This window comes from Anser cygnoides, chromosome 26 (assembly GCF_040182565.1).
Source record: "Anser cygnoides isolate HZ-2024a breed goose chromosome 26, Taihu_goose_T2T_genome, whole genome shotgun sequence".
Classification (NCBI taxonomy): Eukaryota; Metazoa; Chordata; class Aves; order Anseriformes; family Anatidae; genus Anser; species Anser cygnoides.
Genome location: NC_089898.1, coordinates 3,325,858 through 3,347,329, shown reverse-complemented (window position 1 = coordinate 3,347,329; position 21,472 = coordinate 3,325,858). Strand labels below are relative to the sequence as shown.

Here is a 21,472-nt window from a genome sequence, read left to right as displayed (position 1 = left end):
TGATTATAACAGTGGTCGACTGAGTCAACACAGGCGATGTCAGCAAGCAGTTTCACTCAAGGACGGCGGATACCCGGGAAGAAGCACAGTCGGTGAGGGGGGGGGCTGAAATGTGGGTGGGAGCTGGCCTGGACAGACGCCATTCTCGCTGGGACGTTAACCAGGCTGGAGGATCAGCGCGCCAATAAATACACACAGCTTAGCTTCGTCCTCTGTGAAGGGCTAGAAGCAGAGAGGGGAAATCCTGCCTCTGCTGAAGTCAGGGGGAGTTTTACCATTGATGCTGAAGGGGATTTCACCCATCACAACTAATAAGCAACTAAACGATCACAGGACTTACTGAGACCACCCTGCTCTTATCTGCGGTATCTTTCATTCTCTAATAGCTCCAGGAAATGTTTGAAGTCCTAGGGCATCACCTAGCTCAAGCTGGGACAAAGGGGGCTCAAAAATGCCTCCTTTTGCCCAATAAAACCGTGGCTCCAGAGGCTCCATGGATGAAAAAGTCTCTTTAAAAGGACAACTTCAGGCTCAAAACTCCGGAAGGACTGTTCTCTTTCCACAGAGCAGAGGGGATCTTGGGGAAGCTCCCCTGAATGAGCCACAGCCCATCTAACGCATCCCCCTCTTCCAAAGCCTTCTGCAGACCATCCTGGAATCCTCCCCTCAACGCAACGCCCAAACGCCGCATTCTGACATTTCAAAAGGGCAAGAATCCAAACAAGTATTCTCCTAGGACACACACGGTGCTGTTCACCCTCTGCTGACATGCCCACAGTAACGGCGTTTGAAGGCAGGGACAGGGAAAGGATCGCGCAAATTACCATTTCAGAAGAGCAATCAATCGCATGGCAGCACCGCATTTCACCTTGCAGCTCTGCACAGCACACCCAGCTTTATTTTTCATACGTTAGCCAACTCGGCTGGAGCCTTGCTACATGCCTCTGGCACCGAAGAGGGCAGAGACAGAAGGATCATAGCTGGAATTCCTGCTCAGATGGCCTCCACGGAACAAGAAGCTAGAAAAAGAAATCAGCCCTAACTTCTGAGAGAAGCAACGCAAAGGAGGGCTCAAAGAAAAGGGGCTGAGAGCCCTATGGAACTGCTGTGATGCAGGGCAGAAAAGGGCTCACTCAGGGCACACCACTGCTAACCGCTGACCCTCGTTCCAGATCTGCTTCCCACCAGGTTAAATCTCCTTTGGTCCCGCACAGAAAATCAGGCTGCTCATTTGATGCTCAGTGAGAATCCAGTTCTCCTACCTCGGATGTTGGAGCAATGAATTTGCATTAAAGGGGAACGGAAGTAAAAGGGAACACGGCTTGGAAACAATAGGTTACATCCTTGAGCTCCTGTGCGCTTCCCTTGGATGTGTTCGACCTGTGAATTAAAGGGACAACGCTGCATTTGGTCTGAGCTGCAAAGGGTTCAGTGAAACCAAAGCAGACACACAGGGCGAATTCCTGGCACTGCTGAGGTCGGTGACAAAACTCTCCCTTACTTTGCTGAAGCCAGGATTTCACCCACAGCTTTTATGAAACCAACAACCAGCAGAAACCTACCCAAGATTCTTGTTTTAATTTCACTGGAAAAATGTACATAAAACAAGTATTTCCCTACGATGGAGGCCGTAAACAGCCTTAAAGTGCCCTCCTGTGTGAAAATGTGAAACAAATTAAACCATGGGGCCAATTAACCTGTTCTCCTGCCCAAAACGCAGCCTATGCATAAAAGAGAAAAATGTATGGAGCAAAGGTGTTTGTAAATTGATAATACGAACTTTGCTTGAAGCACAAATGAAGACTGGCGGGTGTTTTTCCCACCAAGCCCACATCCATGGGCTAGCTTTTCCAAAACAGCCCGAAGAACGGAGGCACGCAGCTATGCACACTTCCTTGAGGAGCGGTCTCTGCGGAGAAGTCCCAGGCACAGCATTTAAAATGCACACCAAACTCAAGTGCACCGTTTTCAGGCTGCAATTTGCTTGCGATGTGATGAATTTACTTCACTAAATGCTGTCCCATTTATCAGAACAGATGAAATGCTGGAATCGACCACGACTCCCACCTGCTTCGGGAGCAACCAAAGGCCACCCACCGAGAACATGTTCGCGCAGGCACTTCTGCACGCTTCCTTGTGGAAAGCCATTTTTGCAAACGGTGTAATTTCACTACGGAGAGAACAGCTGAGCTGACACAGAGCGGTCTCCAAAGCTTTGAAGTCTAGCTGGATTATTTAACCCACTTTCCTACGTTCGGTTCCAGTCGCTGGTACCCGCCCACCAGGAACGGCTCCAGCGTCCTTAACAGTCTGATCCCCGACCCCACCGCTAGGCATCAGGAAGCCATCTGATGTTCAGAGGTGACTGTGCAGTTTGGGGTCCTAATCCGAGACAGGAGGGCAGAACGGCAGAGTGGAAAGGCTGGGGGCCCACAAGAGCACCATTTTCCAGTTTAGCCACAGGCCCTCTGAGCAGGGGCAAACCACGTAACCTACGTTGTGCCATTTCTCACCGCTATAAAACAAGGAGGAGTTATAAAATGGAGGACTCCTCTGATTTCCTAACTCAGAGATGTCTTCTGAACACCATTAGTGAGATAATTCAGACGCTGCAGTCATAATGACAATACACACAGAGGTTTAAACACTTCTGAGGATGAGGCTTTGCATGAGTTTGCCCCAGATCTGGGCAACCAAAGTGAAGGGCTGCTTTAGAAAACTTGGCCTAAGCCATTTCTGCTTAAAATGCTTTTAGAAGTCCCCTTCAGGGAAATAATGCTGTTAAAAGCCTACATGCAGATGACAGAGAACATGATTTTGATCTAATTCAACTCAACAGAGAAGCACAAAACGGTGATGCAAGTGGACAACGTGAACCAGGTGTACTGGTAATACACCAACAACCAGTGAAACAAAGTCAATGAACTGAAGCTGAAAAGAAAACGTTTCAGTGTTATTAACTTATATTGACAGCAAAGATTTAGAGGAAAACTGGATATTAGTGTGCACACTGAGAATATCCACAGCTACGTTTCCAGTTTACATTCTCTGTGTGGGTGAGGTTATCTTCACACTCAAACTTCATACTCCAAACTGACAGCACTACAAAAAATAATTTCCCAAGTTATTTCAGGACTGAGTTCATAGGCCAGACACCTCTTTGCAAGGTCCAGGCCCAGAAAAAGAACTGTTTCTGAACTAGGGTGGCTATGCTTGGACCCCTGGCTCCCCCTCCCAAGCCCCATGTTAATCTGAGTCCTCCCACAAGGCCAGAGATCAAAGAGAGCTCACGACATTCTCTAAGAGATGAGGATGTTCTAGCTCATAACCTGCTAGGTTTGAACCAAGGAGAGTTCAGCTGATCCCCGGCTGAGATCTCTTTACAAACCTGGCCTGGCCAATAGACACCAGTATTTATCCTGAACCATGTTCTTTCATTCCTCTGTACCTCAGCCCCCCTCCGGTGACATGCAGCACCTCACAGCACACGAAGGAATGCCAGATGTTCAGATACTGCGCCACATTACACCTTTATCCTTGGCTGCCACATGCAGCAACAGACTGCAGGGCGCCGTGGTGCAGTTTAGATGTGATCAGCAGCACCGGAACAGAGATTTTTTTGTTCCTCATTATTATTTTATTTTTTAACCTCCAACTCAAAGCAGGATAATAGCAATTCACATACGGAGTTTTGAGGTCTTGGCTCTGACAAGTCAAGCACCTGTAGCCAATGTGAGTGGTGCCAGCTAGCTGGGAAGTCATTTATGAGACATTTTAGAGCCAGAGGGGAACACCAGGGGTGTCTGACCCTGCTATCAGCAGGAAAGTCAGTTTGTCTGTTTTTATTTTGAGACATTTTCACTTCCTAATTCTTTCTTCCTCCAAAAGAGGATATAAGCAAGAAAAGGAACAACGCTCAATTTATTATTAAAAACTCCTGGTGCCAAAGCTGCATACATACAGTTGGGCAAGTGTGAATCCTTAAATACGTGGCCCAGTTATCAAAGATGTATAGTACAGGCCACTGATATCTGGCTGCTGTGCAAGAACTCAGACAGCCCTGAGTGAAGCAGTTGTCCTTCCTCTCTCTCTACGTGCAGCAACTTACAGATGAAAGAGCACAAGCCTCCTGGAGTCTCAGGCATCACGGAGAAAGGGAACTGAGGCACATGGGCGTGGAGAACTGCTGCTCATACTGGAGCCAGAGGTCAAAGTCACACTGGGTTCAGTAGGAGCAGACCTACAGAGAAAGTGGCGAAGTCACACAAGGACCAAAGTAAACCCTGCCAACAGGGAGGACAAGAGTGAAATGACTGACAGCTGCAAGGCATGGAAACCCCGGGGTTTCCATCCCTTTTCCCACCCCTACACAAGCTTTTCTCAGCAACCTGACCAGACATCAGAAATCCCCACTGCTGGAACCTGATGCCACTTGTACAGTCCACAGTTTCTCTCTTGCTACTAGAGAAAAAGAAAGCTTTCTTGGAAGAGAGCAGCAGCCAGCTTACTGATCATGGTGGTTCCCCCAGCCAGCGCAGCCTTGGTCCCTTGGAAGAAGTCATCAGCAGATGTCATCCCCTGTTCCGGCATCTGGAAGCGGGTGTGAACGTCAATCCCTCCAGGAATCACCATCCTGCCATGGGCTTCGATAGTTTTCACCCCTCCTGGCACAATCAGATTCTCTCCTATTTGCCTGGGTAAACAGGTTCCAAACAGCACGTCAGACACAAACAAGAGATGAGGCACGCCATCTGTAAACACACACCCTTGTGCTGCTTAACCTTGGGTGTTTTCTTTACCCATATAAAGCGATGTACAGGATCAGCATACATAGCTGATAACATGTCATTCTTCCCCTGGAAGCAGCTGCATAACTGAGAGCAAAGTGTGCAAATACTTCAGGACCTAAGGGGAATGTTGGCCTTAAGAGGAAGACCAGGAAGGAGCCACGCTGGCAGACGGAGAGGAGAAGGGACCGGGCAGAACACATCGCTGCACCAAACACAACAAAAGCAGCTTTGCTGGGACTGGACTGGGGTTGCCAAGTGGCAGCTGAGCACTTGATGCTAGCTATCTAGCAGCAAAGCAGACATTAACGTTGTTTTGAGAACACACAAAGAATTTTTGCCTCTATATTGTCTACTTTCCTTCCATGTATAAATACTCTGTGGTCTCTGCACAAATACGAACCCATGCGGACACCAGTTACCAGATTCCTGGTGAGACCCCCAAAGCCCTCTCCAGTCCAGCTCTTCGCACAGATTTGTTTTTAAAACTGCAATAGTGGATGACACATTGTAATTAATTAGCTGTCTTTGGCTGGCTCCTCTAACTTTTAACCTTGATTAACAAAGCACATGTGCTCACTGTCTTAGCCAGAACAGGAAAATTTCTTGTTTGTAACCTCTGGCTCGTCCATTTTTTCCTAAGAGTAATTTTCCAAAGAAATCTGTAATATATTTAATGTGCCAGAAATGCATGTTTCAGGACTGAAAACACAGAAGCGTACTGGAAAGAGGTCTGAAGCTTCTCCTTTAAAACAACAGGATCCTTATTAACTTTAAGGGATTGGGGATTGATCCTTGTATCATGGAATTGCAGAAAACGGCGCTGCAAGAGACCTCCAGAGGTCACCTGAGTCCAGTCTCCTGCCCCAAAACAGCGTTAAATGTGTTAGGGTGCTGAACTCTGGATTCAAAATATCTTAAGTCATAACTTGGTAAAATGTTACAACACCCAGATAACTTCAAACGTGTGTCATCCCAGCATGGGGCTATTCGCACAGCTAAAATTAAGCACATTTAAGCACCTCCTTCCACTTGGGCTTTAACAGCAATGGGGTCTGGGGCTATTTGTTTTTTCAATTCAACACCTTGTTTTTCAAGTTCCTCCATCAAACGCCAGCATGTGTGTGAAATACACGCTCTCCTTTGCAGCCCAATATAGCACACAGAGTAGATTATTCCTTGCTAATGTGCAGTACGTTTCTCTATGTTTCCGATAACAACGTGGTATCACACTTCACTTACTTGATCAACCCATCTTCCATGTAAATGTCGGCATAGAAAGACTGGTCGTCATTAACTATTTTACCACCTTTGATCAGAAGACGATCGCTCTGCAACAAAGAAGCATACAACGACACATAATTATTCTGTGAGAAAGCTGACAGTCTGCAGTGTCACTTCAGAGATAAAAGTAGAGATGGAAACAAGCTCTGCATTATTCAGAAGCGCACGTCAAAACACCAGTCAACTGCTGCACTTTCAACTGGAAAGATAAAATATTTTATTTCGTCTGCAAGTCCTTTCATCATGCCGATGATCCAAAAAAAATCAGAACGGAAAAGGCGGCGGGTTCCAGCAGCCTCGCCTGCTTGGCAGCTTCGCTCATACCTGCAGCCCGCTAAGACAGCGCATGCCATCACCTGCAGCAAAAGCATTAAAGGATATTCGAGGGATGCATAATAGCCACGCGCCTGTTTTCTCTGCCTTGGTCGTATGCAGAATTTCTCGTATGCACCCACACACTGGAGTCATGACTTGGACAGCTATGAGTCAACTGCTGTCAGGGAAATGGACCAAAAGTCTGTTGCCAGGGGTTACACAACACAAACAAACTCGTTTTGTCCAACTTTGCGATGTTTCAATTCAGCGGACGCTTTTACTGCCCCTCCGGATCACTACTGCATAACCAGATGAAAAATAAGCGCGTATTAGCAAATTAACTTCAAGGAAAGGATTTTAAAACCCATGTTATGAAAACGCCCTCCAATTAGGAGGCAGTTTGGCAGGAACAGAAAGGTAATTATAACAAGGCAGCTATCAGACAACGCGCTTTGTATCGCAGCCCAGGTCGCATCGCGCCTTTGCAGCTATTTTAGGTCAAAACCAAATTTCTCTTTCTTGCAGTAGCCATAAACAAGCGCGAAACACCCTCTGCAGAGCTCTGGTCAGGGATGAAAGATAAAAGCGACTGCTGCATTCTTCTGGTTCCTTCACTCCCTACATCACATACACATATATTTAAACCTATGCACGCAGAGGCAGCGTTCCATTTAATCCACACCTCGGCCCTTATTTCTGCACTGGCCCTCCGATTGTCTCTCCCCCTCCCAAAGCGTCTTTGCAATGAGACAAAGCTACACCAGCACAGCCCAGCCGAAGGCTGATGAAACCAAAAGCTGACTTCAAAAAGGGGGAGAAAGCAGGACTTGAACTTTCGGGTGCCTTGAATCTACAGCAAATGACAGTGACAGTGGTGTTCAGAGCCCTTATTTTCAACAGGGACTCCATTGGTCAAACAGAATAAAAGAATCAAGCGTTTTCCCAAAGAGCTTATAAGAAAACCAAAGAGCTGGAGCAGCAGATGTTCAGCTGACTCTGAACACCAAGAGGGCTACACGAATTGCATCAGTTATCGATTTATACCTTTATATCCATCTTTTATATAACCGCTGAAGATCTACGAGGTATTAAATGCCTCTCCTTCCACCCCTCCCTGTTTTTTTTTTTTTCCTTTCTCCTTCCTCCTACTGCTGCAATGGAGAGCTTCCACGAATAACGCCACCAATTTCAAAAACAAAGAAAAAACGCAAGATTTAAATTTAGGATCTGCCGTGAATGCCAATAAGCCTGAATGAATTAACTCAGGGCGTGAAAAACCCGCTCGTCTTTCAGTGCCAGACTCTACAGCAAAACTGCCCTACATGTTTACCGTTTCCAGAAACACTGCAGTATTTATGCCCACCTCTAGTGCAGGCTCCTTGTGCTATTAAAAAGGGTGGCTGCTATTGAAACTGGTTACTGCTTGGCCATCGATGCCACCGACAGCAAGTCCTAACGCAATGAGCATCCATTAGGAAAGAGAAAAAATATATATATACACATATATACACCATGACGAGCAAAAATGCCCCCTGGACCACTTTAAGGATGCTCTGAATGCTTCGGCTAGTAAACAGGTCTCCTGCTGCAGCTGCACGAAGGCTCTGAAAGGAGTGCGAATCCTGCTGCTCGTTTCAACCACCTCTGAGACAAAAGCAGAGGCAGTTCGGCACGGTGCAGGGGCCTGCTGCTAAATTTGTATCCGTCGATGCAGTCAATTTGTACGCATCGATGTAGGCACAACAAGATGGCTAAACGAAGATTAGCCGCCGCCTTCAAGCATCAGCCTTGGCGGACGAATTTCAGGTTTATACAGCAGCAGATAAAGCCAGAATCCGATTCTTTTTCCTGTCCCTTATCCTTACGACTGCAGCGGGTGCACGTAACATAAATCAGAGCATTCGGTCACGAGCAAAATGCGTCAGACTGCTGGCCCCCAGCAGAGGTTCAGCAGCAACCTCCAGTGCCATTTAAGCATGGGCATCTTTTTAGCCTCTGCCATTAGACTCTTGGAGGAAAACTGGCTTTTCCCCTAAAAAAGGGAGGATGCTGCGGTCATCACCGCGCTTCCCACAGGCTGCTTAAGGCAGACCCGAGCCCCCCTACACGGGTGTCACGCTGGCGAGCTCCGTCTGGGAGCTGGCTGCTGTGCCAGAGGCAGGAGGACTCGCCTGGGTGTGTCCGTGGGGTGCCAGCGATGAAAACTCTGTCAAAAAAAAAAAAAAAAAAACAACACGAAAGGCTGGAGCAGCCCGTTAGAAAGGAATATTATCGAGCCTTACGTAAGGCGAAGTTAGCGCCCTGGGATCCGCGCTCCCTGCCCTAAATCTGCGGCCAGGCAAAGGAAATCGGGGGGGGGGCTTTTAAATAAGGCTCCTTCCCTCATCCCCATGGATGGGGGCCGTGGGGTGAGCCTCCAAAAAGCTTCTGGGGGTGGAAAAAGAGACCCCGGCCCTTTGGGGGGACCCCCCTGGGCTCGCCCTGAGGGAATCCAGCCCCGGCTGAGGTGGGGGTCCCGGGTCGTGCCCCCCGCTCCCCCCCGGGGCCCCCGCTCACCGTGATCCGCGGGATGTTCTTCTTCCCCTGGTACGACATCTCGGCCTCTCGATTTTTATTTTATTTATATATATATATATTTTTTTTTTGGCGCTGTTGGTGGAGCTGGGGGGGGGAGGCTGCTGCGGCGCTATTGTCTGCCGCGCTGCGAACGCTTCCCCGACCTCCCCTCCTCAGGAAGAAAGAAAAATGCAATAAAAAAAAAATCAAAATTAAAAAAGATAAGAATAAACGGTCCCCAAAATCAAGAGAATCGTAAGAAAAAGGGAGCAGGCGGCAGCACGGGGAGCAGCGGCCGCCCCTGGGCTCGCCTCAGCCCTTTCTTCCCTCAGCCCCAGCCCCGGCCGCGCAGGGAGGGGGCGAGCGCCGGCGGCAGCCGCTACTGCGCATGCGCCGCCTCCTCCTCTCTCTCCCCCCCCCTCCCCTCTCCGTCGGGGCCGCGCAGCTCGGGGCGCGATTGGCTGCGAGCCCGGCGGGGATGCAAATGAGGGGGGAGTTAAGGGAGGGGAGGGGCCGAGCGCTGAGGGGATGGGAGGGGGGAGCCGACCCCCCCCGCTCCCCGCCCCCCCCGAGGGGCTGCGGAGCCCCTCAGGGGGCTGGGGGGGGACCGCGATCGTGTGAGGGGCTTGAGGGGCCCGGGGGTGCCCCGGTGGGGCCGAGCACCTGCGGCTCGGTGCCGGGCGAGGGGCTGAGAGGAGCCCCGGCGGCAACGAGGGCGCTGCCCTCCATCTTCTTTGTGCTGCCCCGCCCTGCTGGGCGCTGGCTGGAAGGGAAAAAAAATAAAAATAAAACCCAAATTTTTCGCTTCGCGGCGGCCCCGCCTAGTCTAGAAGGCGCAGCGCCCAGCCCAGGTCTCCTCCTGCGGGCGCAGAGCCGAATTTTGAGGGCTTAGGGGATGGAGGGGCCTGGGCTGTGCCCGAGGGTGTGCAGGTGCCCTCATGGCACCGCTGGGTGCAGCGCCTCAGGCACACGGGGGCTGTGACAGGGCCGGGTCCCTGGCCTCCGCTAAAAGGAGAAAAAAAAATGGCTTAAGGGGGATAAAGGCTCCCTCGCTATTTAGTGCGCTTGACCCGCTGCACCATGAAGAAACGGGGTACCAGAAGGGGTGCCCAGCAGCACACGTCTGTGCGCACCGGCTCCTCATACATCGGTTGCCCCAGGGAACGGTACAGAGCACCCTTTGGAGAGCCCAGAATTTAGCCCAAATCCACTTCTCTTTGAATGTTACGCCTGACCACGTAATAACCACACTTACCTTCTTCCCTCAGTCACTGAGGGTGCCACATCACACAAAGCAAACCGCGAGCTGCTGTCACACAACGCTGTGATCTTTACGTACCCAAGCAGCTCAGTGAAACACACTGTGCACACACCACAGAAATTGAAACCTTCAGAAATACCACTGCAGTAAATCATTATAAAGGCAACATCTGCTCAGACAGATGACTAGCAGGACCTTTCATGTACAGTAGTTCACAAAAGGCTATAAGGGAAAGAGTAAAAGAGCTTTTCCTGGGTATAGGTGGGGCATCAGGCAACATTTAAATAGCTAATATGCCAAACAGTTAATATCCAATTGGTAGCAAGTGACAAAGTGTCTCATTATGACAGTAGCAAAATGATTAATTTGTTAGCCTGCTGGGCTTTATTTTGATTAGAACTGGCAATACCAAATGGGTTATCTCCTGCATCTTTCTGATCTGCACCAGAAGTTTTGAAACCTCAGCATATTTCTGCTCAGAACATGGACAAAAGCACCTACATCAGATTTCTGAATTTAGGCAGTGAAGCTGTACCTTTTCTCTCTTTAATGCTGGTTTTCCTCCTCAACTTTGTATCTGAATGGCTTCTTGCCTTTGCTTGCCACGGAAGAGAGCACCTTCAGCTATCAAAGAGGAAGCAAACGCTACCTAAGGGTTTGAGAGAGGGCATCAAGGCCCTTGGGCAGCTGATCTGAGATGTGCTAAGCCCAGCCACCATCTCAAGACCTTGTCCTGAGAGTAGAAATGGGATTACAGACAAACACACACAAACATGGGCACAGGAAATCTCTGATCTGCAGCGCCCACCTCCCTGACCCCGGCCAGGTTGTTTCTCCACATTATGCTCTAAGTTGGGAAATCACAGTGCTGGTAGAAGAAATAAAGCACCTCTAAAGGAATGATGGCATCAGCACACTAATATTTCTGAAACTATTCTCACCTGCTCAAAGATACATATTTAAAATACTTTTTTGAAAAGGTAATCCTTACTGCACGTGGGCAGGACATGGAGTTCTAATTCAGGACAGGAGTTCTTGAACTTTGAATATATTCGTTCCATAACTTGAGTCCAATACTGACTAGGTTCAGAAAGAAATAATGAATCTTCAGATGACACTTAGCTTTTCCTTCTCATCACCATGTTGCAACAACCTAAGTAGTGCAGAACAAATTAAAAAAAGAGAGAGATTAAAGGGCTGAAAAACATGGTTGTTCAATATTAATTGCAATATTAAGTACACAGCACCAAGTTTTAAAACTTCCCTGTGATTTAGTGTGATTCTAAAGGACCAGAACTGCATTTCCAGGCACATTTTTTTGGCTCTTTTTTAGCAACTGGCAACATAGCCCAATTTTCTCTCTTGTCATAGCTAGAAGGTTGTCAAAAATAAACAAGTAAATAAAATTACTACTAATGCAGTTATAAACTGCCTTATTTAGCCTTGCTAAACAAAATCAGGGAATGGATATCATCTGCTGCATAAACATATGTGCGGTAGATATCCACTAGTGATGAAGATGGGCTAGTGAAGCTAAAGGACAACATTCAGATGAGAACACGTGGGAATGGGATCTGGTAATACAGAGATCCCCTTACAAAAGCTGATTCATTCTCCCAGTGAAACTATATTTTATGTCGACCCCTCCCCATAAGTTAAAATAAGAAGGATAACTACTTATGAAGTGTCAATGGTAGGATTCAGCTTCTAGGGTAAAGGAAGTGAGTTGAACACGCTCAGTAAATCCCTGCAGGCTTGTACCCCGTCCAGCTGTCACACAGCAGTGCCGATACCTGCCAAGGTATTGCGGGAAGTGATGGGACTTCTAGATAACGCTGATGCACTTTGTCTTCCATAGGTCAATCAATGCGGGCTGAGCAGGCTAAAATTAGAAGGTGCTACAGAGAACAAACACTCCCAAATCTTCCTTGTCAAAAGCTACCAAAGGAAAGCAACGAAGGACGGCTGGCCAGCCCATCCCAGCTCCCTGATTGCACCACTACGACAAGACCAGCAAGGTCACTGCAGCCAAGTCACTTCGGAGGCGGAGGAAGAGCAAAAGAACATAAACATCTTTAATGATGCTCTATCAGCACAGCTGCAGGCCCTGGCAACATTCACCAAATGGCAGAGCAGGGGAGGAAATGCAGAAACCAAAGCATCACACCCATGCTTGCGCTGCCAGCCTGAGGGTAACTGGGGGCTATGTTGACCACTGGACACACAAGATTGCTCCCAGACGTTTCTGCACAAATATCTGGTATAAGATATTTTGTGCACGATTTTTTTTGCAGCAGAAACATGCTTCATGTTAAAGGAGTGTCTATGTCTAAATTTGTCTTCTAGAAAGGTCGAGAGAGAGAATTGCACAAGAATATAAAAATCTCTGTACAGCGATAAAATAAATCATCACAGGCATCAGTGGAAATCGGTCTGCATCAGCTCTGAACCTTAACTTTACAGATCCTGTGGAATACCATTACACACTTAGCATGGAATTTTATTCCCACAGTGGAGTTACTGGACGGTTGGAAAGAAAACATCGGAAGGGTCTCTTTCCCTGTGGAACTGTAGTGTAATTGCAACCAACCCCACAGAACTCCTGCAACAACCAATTGCTTTTACTCCTACTAAATTCTTAAAGGTTTATCTACAAGGACATTTTGCTATGAAATTTTAAAACCTGCAAATGGAAACATATGATTAAAATAGGGATCAGAGATGGATTTAAAGTATTGCTGGGAGTGCCTGAAATTCTAGCACTAGTGCATCAACAAGCTCTAGATTTCCCCTTAGGCTTGTTAGATGCCAGTAATCCCCACTCCCTAGTGGGGAATCACCCACTGCCAAAGTCAGCAAGGCTCTTGTTACTGCAATCAGAGGCAGCAGGACTGGGCCAAAAGAGCTTTCAAGAGCTCACTGATCAGGACCTAGTTTTCCGTCCGGGTTCTGCCCATGCCAATTGCTCCATCAGTTCCTAGTCTCTGAGACTTAAAAGGAGCTTCCTATGGATACAGCAACCCCCTGCAGCACATTAGGTGTTGGGAAGGTTAACTACAGGCTTGTACAGGGCAGGAGCATATCTGTTCTTTCCAAAATGTGATGAAAGAACTCTCCCTTATTACTCACTATAAATCAAATTACAGAGGGGAACTATCTTTGCCAATGAGCATCTTAGCTTTAATTTTCTCTTATAAGATAAACCAAAGTGTCATTCTATGGAAACGGCCATAGAGGTCAAACATGGTACTATGAGGAGGTAAAATCATACAAATTCTCAGAGAAGTAACCTGGTTTGATTTTGATTACAAACCATCTGAGTTTGCGAGGGGAGCAATTCATTTTCTGGCCACACAAACAGGTCAATAAAAAAAGGCACAATTGATCTACAAATTAGAATTAACTGTCCAATTGATTTTGTTTCCTTTAAAATCCCAAGAAGCCTTGATAAGGTTGAGAAATAGCTTTCTAATAAGACTGTTACTATTACAGTATGTTTCTTAGAGGCAATGTCCTGAGGATTTCAGATGCACTACAGTCTTAATTGTCAAAGAAGCCCATGGTGCTGCCCCAGAGTTACTGTACTACCAATTCTTATCACTGAGAAAAGTCAGCCCTCTTCTGGGCTCTGAGCAGGGGCTGCTCTGTCATGGGTAGTACAAGACGTAGCAGAAATGCGCTCTCTTCTCCGAACAGTTTGCACTCGTGCTTTGACCTTTACTGTAGTAAGTACAGCATTTTGGAGCAAAGGCACAGGGCATTTGGGCATCCGTGTCATTGCTCCTCCCTTGCCTCCCGAGCAAAGAGATCAGTATCTCCAGGCCCACAGGAACCATGGGTAGGATCCAAGAAACAGCTATCTTCACAGCGATTTACGCTGGTTCTTATTATTATAATCCTCTTCCCATCCCCCAAACCTACAGACCAAAGCCTTAGGCTCTCAGAAATGGTTCTCATTGCTTGTGTCAGCCAGCTTTGCCTACCTGTAACGTACCAGGCAATCATTACTCCAGACAACGAGAAAAAAATTCTGACCCATCCCAAGTGTCATTCCAGCTCTCTGCAAGGTGAAGAACACAATTTTGTACTCGTGTGCGAGTCTTACAGTAATGAGGTTTGATTTTTGGTAGTTTGCTACAGCTCTGCTCCCAAATGCTGCCAATTTCGCAGAGCAGACAAACTCCACTTGAGCTTCGCTACTGAAGTCTTTTCCGAACTTTGTAACAACGCCACAAGGGACAGACTCAGATTTTATGTGCCACAAGATAGACAAGGGATGTGGGGAGTCAGACATGGTGCTGTAGGTGAAGAGCTTTGTGGCAGACCTAAACAAAAGCTCAGCACTGGGTAAAAACACAAGGCTCCTGTCAAATGACGCCAGAGCGTTGGCATGAGGGTGGCATGCACAGCTGCCGGTCCCCATCTCTACCCCCGAGATAAAGCCTGCTCTGCAAGGTGCTGCTAAAGCCCAGGCCTCCAATTTGGTTCAGCTCCAAAGTGGGTGGAGAAGGGCCTGACCCTAAGTGGTGTTTTCCCTCCAGTCTTGAACCCAAAAGAATTGGCCCTGGATCAAAGCCCTTTGCTTGTTTCTGCAGGAGAGAGGGCGGTATCGGTGAATTCCTGACGTGACTCTACCAGACCACGATATGCTCCTTGGAGCTCCAGCACGTTCCAGCTATGCAGATTGATAGCTTTCAGAGAAATCTGAGAGGTCAGAGGAATTTGACATTTGTGTTCATTATTGTTAGTTTCTCTATTTTTTTTTCAGCAGCCAGACAAATTGTTATGATCCATTGGAAAAATCATGCAAGTCATCCTCCTGTATAATTATTTTGCAAGCAGTGATTGTCAAAACAAGGCTGGCTAAAGAAATTACAGGCATTGTAACAAATTAAAATCAGAACCACATTTCCAGCTGTCTGGAACAACTTTGTTTTCAACAACAGTTCCATTAATGTTCCAGAGTCTATGATTTTTTGAGTGCTGAACAACATCTTGTTACTCATCGTTCCTCTCCAGGAATGAACAAGCACGATCCTGAGAGCTTTGAGGTTTTAGCAGGAAGTCCAGTTGTGTCAATAGCTTCATGACACTGTTTTTGAACTCTCCTCTCCTGTCAATGCTAAAATAAAAACATTTTTCTAGTGTCTCTTTATTCACTTATCATACATAGCTTTGCTGTATTAGACTAGTTGTTTATACTAATGCTATGAACCTCCTAAAGGTCCATGAACTGTTTTTAAGGGACCCAAAAAAGGTAAAAGCAACTGCTGTTACACAGGGAAACCACCTGAATCAGCAGAGTAACAAGAGCGTGGCCATGGGAACTTTAGCTAGCAACTTAAGAAGAGACCTGTGGTCCCAAGGGCTTGTACTTGGGTTCAAGTGTCTTAGCATCTATTAAGGCTCTCTGTGCAAACTAAATTAAAGCAAGCCATAAGCTTGCTGTTCCCTCTTGCGATCAAACTTACTTCTTCCTACAGATGTTTCCTAAAGGCCAGTCTCCATCCTGAAGAACCTCAACAGATGAGAACGACCGAAGGAGCACCGATGATACACACAGGAAACCAAGACACGCAGAGGAGTGACCCAGGTGAAGCAAGCAATGAACAAAGGTCTTTCAAATCCCAGGTGAAGGCATGCCTCTCCAGACCGTTCTCATACAGAATATTGGATCGATGCCCTGGGAATTCATTTTATCAGCCTCCATCCTCTGAGAGGAGGCAGTTTATAGTCTATGCACTGACTCCTACAAAGCAGCTCTATGAGTAAGTTCCACAGACCCCTGAACACGTACCTCCAGGACCAGGCATTAGCAGCCTAACCAGGGAAGGCGACAAAGTTTAGGAGAAGAAATGGAGGCACAGCCAATTCTCCAAGGCCTGACAGCTGCTCAGTAGCACAGCTTGCCTCCGACCTGTTGAATGGGTCACGCTGCCTCCAGAGGCCTCGCTGTAAAGAGCTGCTTAAACTAAGATCGAAAGCCATCCTGGTGCCTCTGGAGATGATCTTAACCCTGAATTATGAGGCACCGCGGCCCAGAGGCAATAAAGCAAGGCTGTGATAGATGCCTATAGAATATCCTAGACAGGATAGACACAAACAGATTTGATTACCCTTATCTTTGCCTGCAGAACAATATATTGCATTTTAATGTGGAATAATTACATTCCTTTCTTTATCCTCTGGACAGTTGAGACCTCAGAAAAATAAAAAATAGCTTGTCAGTCTTGCTTTGTTAATTATTTCCGTGGAGATTAATACGAGATCTTTCTATACAGTGACAGAAAGGATGACTGTCTTTCAAACCCACTTTGGATCCAATCACTGGCTAAAATACTTCTTGCATCTCCGCTGGCTCCAGTTGGTCGGCACCCATTCCCATCAGCTCGTGATGTGGTCGTTTTGCTCAAACAGGGGATGGACTGTCCTGTGTGCTCACTGTTAGATGCACTTAATAACAGCTGTAGCTGTTTTCAGCCTCAAGCTAAAGAAAAAGAAGCAGTAAGATTTCTAGCCTATTGTGAAATAATTTATATAATTTCAAGATCCTATCAATTAGCATGCTGTTTCTTTCCACTGTAATTTAGATTCGTATCACATGGAAATAGTGTACAGACTACTCAGGTTTGAAAATAATAGGCCAAATTCAGTTGCAAAACTTCAGAAGGCCTTTAGCATCTCAACTCCTGCCTGCATTTATTTTAATGCAGTGTTTCCTTTAATGCCACTTCCTGCAATATTTTCTTTTTTCAGTGTGTTGATCACCATAAACACATTCTTAATAACTGCACTGAAGCAGAGGCAGCATTACCTGCTGAGGATCTAACCATTGATTCAAGCTATAGATGCAGTCAGCTGGAAAACCATCAAAGCTAAAACACTGCTGCTATAAAGTGCCAATCCATAGCAAGACATTTATAATAAAAGACTGCACTTACCCGAACGCACACAACCCCTCACAGCACAATCCCCTGGCATCAGTGTAATGCCAAGCTAATGAGAAAACTCAAATGTTTAGCACTATCCCATTATTTCATACCTTCATGGTTGATATTACATGACAATCTTTAAAAATAGAACCAAAAAAAAAACACTTTTGCAAAAAATGTGATTAATATTCTGCATGGACATCTGATTTTTCACTGTATTATACTTACTTTTTAATATACTTGTACCCTTCAATAATTCATCTCTTCAGAATGAATAAATCACCCGTTTACATTTGTGTCTTGCAGGACACACCAGCACATCAAATTACTCCAAATTAGTCCTGAAAACGTCCCAAACTGCAAAACCTTTGACTCTCCAAACTGAAAAGGTGCACGCCCTTTACTCCTGAGGTGCTCCTTTGTTAGACTAATTAATTGTGGAAAGTTAGGAGGCAGGTAACATACTCAAATCAAGCCATGGGCATTTGCAATGGGAAACTTTTGTTTGACCTGATTTGAAGAGGCGTGGAGCATAGCCCCCTTCTAATTTGAGGCTGATGCACAGCACTGCCGAAGACCAGGGCCTGCTTTGTGGTCTCACAGTAACTGCAGGTGTTGACACGTGTGAATGTGGCTGGCTGGAGCCCTGAGGTTACTGCCCTAGAAGGCAGCAGAGGAGGGTCCAACCTGGGGAGGATGAGCCCCCAGCATTACTCCTGGTAACGTTTCACATTTCTGACAGCAGGAGAAAATGGGGAACAAGGCCGTGCTACATGCTCCAGGCAGACTTCTGCCCTGTACACGCCATCCAGTCCACTAGTAAAAAAAAAAACAGGAGGCCCGTCCTAGAAGCAGCTGCCAGAAGAAAGGATGTTCTTTAAACCTGCTGGGGGACTACTCACAGAAACTCTTTCCCAGTATGCTGCTAGAAATTTATCACTCTGCTGGTTGGTGCTTCATTCATTTCAGCTCTTCCAGGCTGCGCATAGGAGCCAGCATTATCAGAGGGATACACCGAGTATTTCAGGGCTCGGAGCTGAATAAAGCTTGCTTAAATCTATTCATGGAGGAAAGAAAACGTGCATGGTCAGCTAGACCTTTGGCTTGAATGGGTTTTGCCTCAGGAAAAGGACAGGCTCTACTACACCATGACACATACACAGAGCCAGAAAATAGCTTCAGGAGTCTTAAAAGGCTGGGAGGAGCTCAGGTTTTTTTTTTCAGAGAGAACACCACATTCCTGTGAAAGTCCCAGCACATCTTCCTGAGGCAAAAATTCCCCCTGCAGCCACAGGCCTTCATCAGAGCAGGTACCGAAATCCAGCTCCCCTGGGTCACTCTGGAGCCTCTCCTCCCCTGGGAGCAGGGGTGGGAGCGCTTCCCGAGTTCCCCCTGGGAGAAACCCGCAGGGAATGGGTCCCTGGAGGTGGAGGCTCATTGATGCTCTTTTGCTAACAACCGCGTTTCTGCTCCCGTGAGCTGCATTCACGAGCTGGGTGGGGCATTTCGCTACCGTTGTGCTGGGGAAATCGCCTAAGAAACAAAAAAGTCGGTCTCTAGCACCAAATCGGAGGGCAGGGCGGGGAAAGGGAGGGTGTCTGTGTGTGCAGGGGATCCTTTCTTCTTCTGCCCTCCTCCCTGAGCACATACACACACCTGCAGAGAGCACACAGATAACATTAGAGGGCTGGCGAGGAGCCTCTAGCAGGGATGCTACTTCTCCGAGGAAGACACTGCCAGCACGTACATGCAAGTGACAAAAGCAAGGAACTGCAGGGTGGGAAGGATCTATCCCTCTGCAGCCTATCCATGTGCAAGTTGCACCTCACACACACACACATATGTGCACCCACCTTGTCATTCAGGTTCTGCAGCGCCTCCTTCCCCGTGGCACTCCTGATCTCCACCTTTCTCCCGAAATCAACAGATGGTTCCCCTCCCTTCCCGCTCTGCCTCGAGTAGACGGACTGAGCATCCGGCCCCAGGTGGGCAACATCCTTCTGCTTCGCCACGACTTTGTTAGATCCGCGGCCCACCGACAGGGAGTCGAAGTCGATGGTCTTGTTCTCCAGGGAGCCTTCCACCGGGCAGAACATGCCACAGAATTTCTGCCGGGGCTTGGGACTGCCCGAGCCCAGGTTTTTGAAGAAGGCTGGCACTTCTTCCTCCTCGCCCTGCCGGCCAGACTGCTTCCTCTCAGCCATGGCTCAGTGTGGTCTCCCTGCTAAGGGAAAATAACAACAGCGGTAACCAGGAGGATCCTTCACACACACACGCACACACACACAAGCGAAAAGAGGAGGAAAAAAAAAAAAAAAAAAAAAGAGATCGCTCAGGGTCCTAGAGATACAGCAACATCAATTGCAAAGGGCTGTGCCTGGCAGCTCCCCTGCCCCCATTGGTATAATACAGTCTGTAGCTCGCTCTGTTTTCTTTGATGCGGTGCAAAGTTGAGGGAAGGTTGGGGCAGATCCTGCTGCAATCAAGGGAGGAGGGTTCAAGTTCCCAGCATCCAGACGGGGAGGGAGGGAGAAGGAGAGAGAGAGAGAGAAAAAAAAAAAAATCCTCACTCTGCAGCAGAAGCTGGGGACTGATCCGGAAGTGATGCGACTGGTGAATTGGCAAATGGACTCGAGCAGGTTGGAGCAGCAGCCCCCATCCATGCACACACCCTTCTCCTTCCCCTTCCCCGCCGCCGCGAGTCGCGGAGAGGCTGCCGGAGGCTCAGCACCCCTCACCTCCTGCTGCTCCCCAGGCAGGGGAGAAAGGAGGGCTTCCTTCCTCCCCCTAGCCCCTCTCTCCTCTTCCTCCCCCAGCCCGCAATGGTGGCGGCGGGGCGTGCTGCGGGAATCCATCCTATTGTTCCCCACTTGCCTCGAAGCAGCGGAGCCGGAGGAGCAGAGGCCGCGGGGTTCAGCGGGGCTGGCGGGAGGCGAGGCTCAGCCTCATCCGGCTGGGATTTGGGGGCATCGCTGGTGCCGTGACTCCAGCAGTGCCTCTTCGGGGGGGGGGACGAAGGTTTCGATGGATGGCACTGGGGAGAGAAAGAGCGAGACAGGCAGCCGGGAGAGCGAGGGAGGCAGGCGAGCCGTTCACCGGGACTTACCTCCGGGAGCCCGCAGCGGTGGCCTCACGAGTCACTGGAACCTCTACAAGGCCAGGAGCCCCCAGGGCCCTGCTGGGGGGGCTCAGGGCAGGCAGCAGGCAGCCCTGGAGGAGGGGCTGAGCCGTGCTGAGCCGTGCTGAGCAGGGCCGAGCGCTGTCCCTTCAGCACCCCCAGCAGCCTCCCGGCCTCCCTCCGGGCCTCGTTGGCAGGGATTTTGCTCCCTTTCCCCCTTTTTGCACTCGTCCCACCGGGGCTAAATAAAATAAATTGAGCCCACAGGTGGCCAGGCAGAGGGGGTCGTTCCCCAAGGGTTTAGGCCCGCAGGGTACAAGGGGAGGACTCGGCGAGGCCGAGGGAGGTTTTTATCCCCAAGGTAAGCGGGGCGGCACACAATGGGCTCGGGCGGGCTGTCTCCACCTGATACACACGTTATTAATACTGCTGGTCCCGGTCCTCGAGGCTAATCCATACGCGGTAGCGCCCTGCCCCGAGCCCAATGAGCAGGCTGTTTATTACCATGCATTATTCATGGGGCTGTGTCTTCGCACATGCACACGCTAAATGCTAATTCACAGGCAGCTGTGGCCAAACGGTTACCAAGCACCTTGGCAAGATTCAGGACAAAAAAAAAAAATTACCAAAAGCGATAAATTACTAAATTAATAAAAATCTCAGGGCTGTCTCACCTCGCGCATCAATGCGTTTTTACCGAAAGGTGGGGAAGAAAAAGGACAACCAAGCAGCCAAGGTCACAACCAAACGAAGCCCGGTAATAAATGCATTAAGACTCCAGCCTAAAAGGAAAGACAGAAGCCTGCAGCTTGGCCCTGAAGGATGGAGGCGATGTGCTCTGGTAGCTAATGAAGGGGGGAGCGATCCGAAGACGGAGGCCCTCCGGGGCAATGCTCCCCCCTTCCCCTTCTGGGGCCAGAGCAGCCCGGGTTGTAGCCACGCTGATCTCAGGTGCTTTGTAGGGAACGGGAGGCCAACATATGGTCTCTCAGGTACCCTGAAGTCCTTTATTATTTAAGGTTTATAAATATTAATGGTCAGAGCGCTGCTGATCAGGCAGTCCACAGAAGCTGCAGAGTGCTGACAGGGGCTCCAGCAAGCCGAAAGCCTTGAAGCGATTGTGTTGACACGTTCTGCAGTCTGCTGAAACGCACGCAGCTTTCAGGGGTAGCCTTAAATCACGCTCGTTCATCACTTGGCACGTCCTTGGAAGACGCTC

At 48.3% G+C, this 21,472-nt stretch overlaps 1 protein-coding gene across 2 annotated transcripts in view; it reads right to left on the bottom strand.

Annotated features, from left to right (window-relative positions):
- DPYSL2 (dihydropyrimidinase like 2) overlaps positions 1-19,540 on the bottom strand; it is a 53,937-nt gene extending 34,397 nt beyond the window's left edge. Inside the window, exons 1-3 of one of the 2 annotated variants that reach the window (XM_013197153.3) lie at positions 18,989-19,540; positions 6,030-6,118; positions 4,509-4,693 (exon numbers count right to left, since the gene is read on the bottom strand). In XM_013197153.3, coding sequence (XP_013052607.1) covers positions 4,509-4,693; positions 6,030-6,118; positions 18,989-19,339 — 625 coding nt within the window. In that variant the 5' untranslated portion in view covers positions 19,340-19,540. Of the gene's footprint in view, positions 1-4,508; positions 4,694-6,029; positions 6,119-8,942; positions 9,308-18,988 lie in introns of those variants that run through there. The other variant, XM_048045766.2, reaches the window with a different exon arrangement.
- Positions 19,541-21,472: the final 1,932 nt, after the last annotated feature.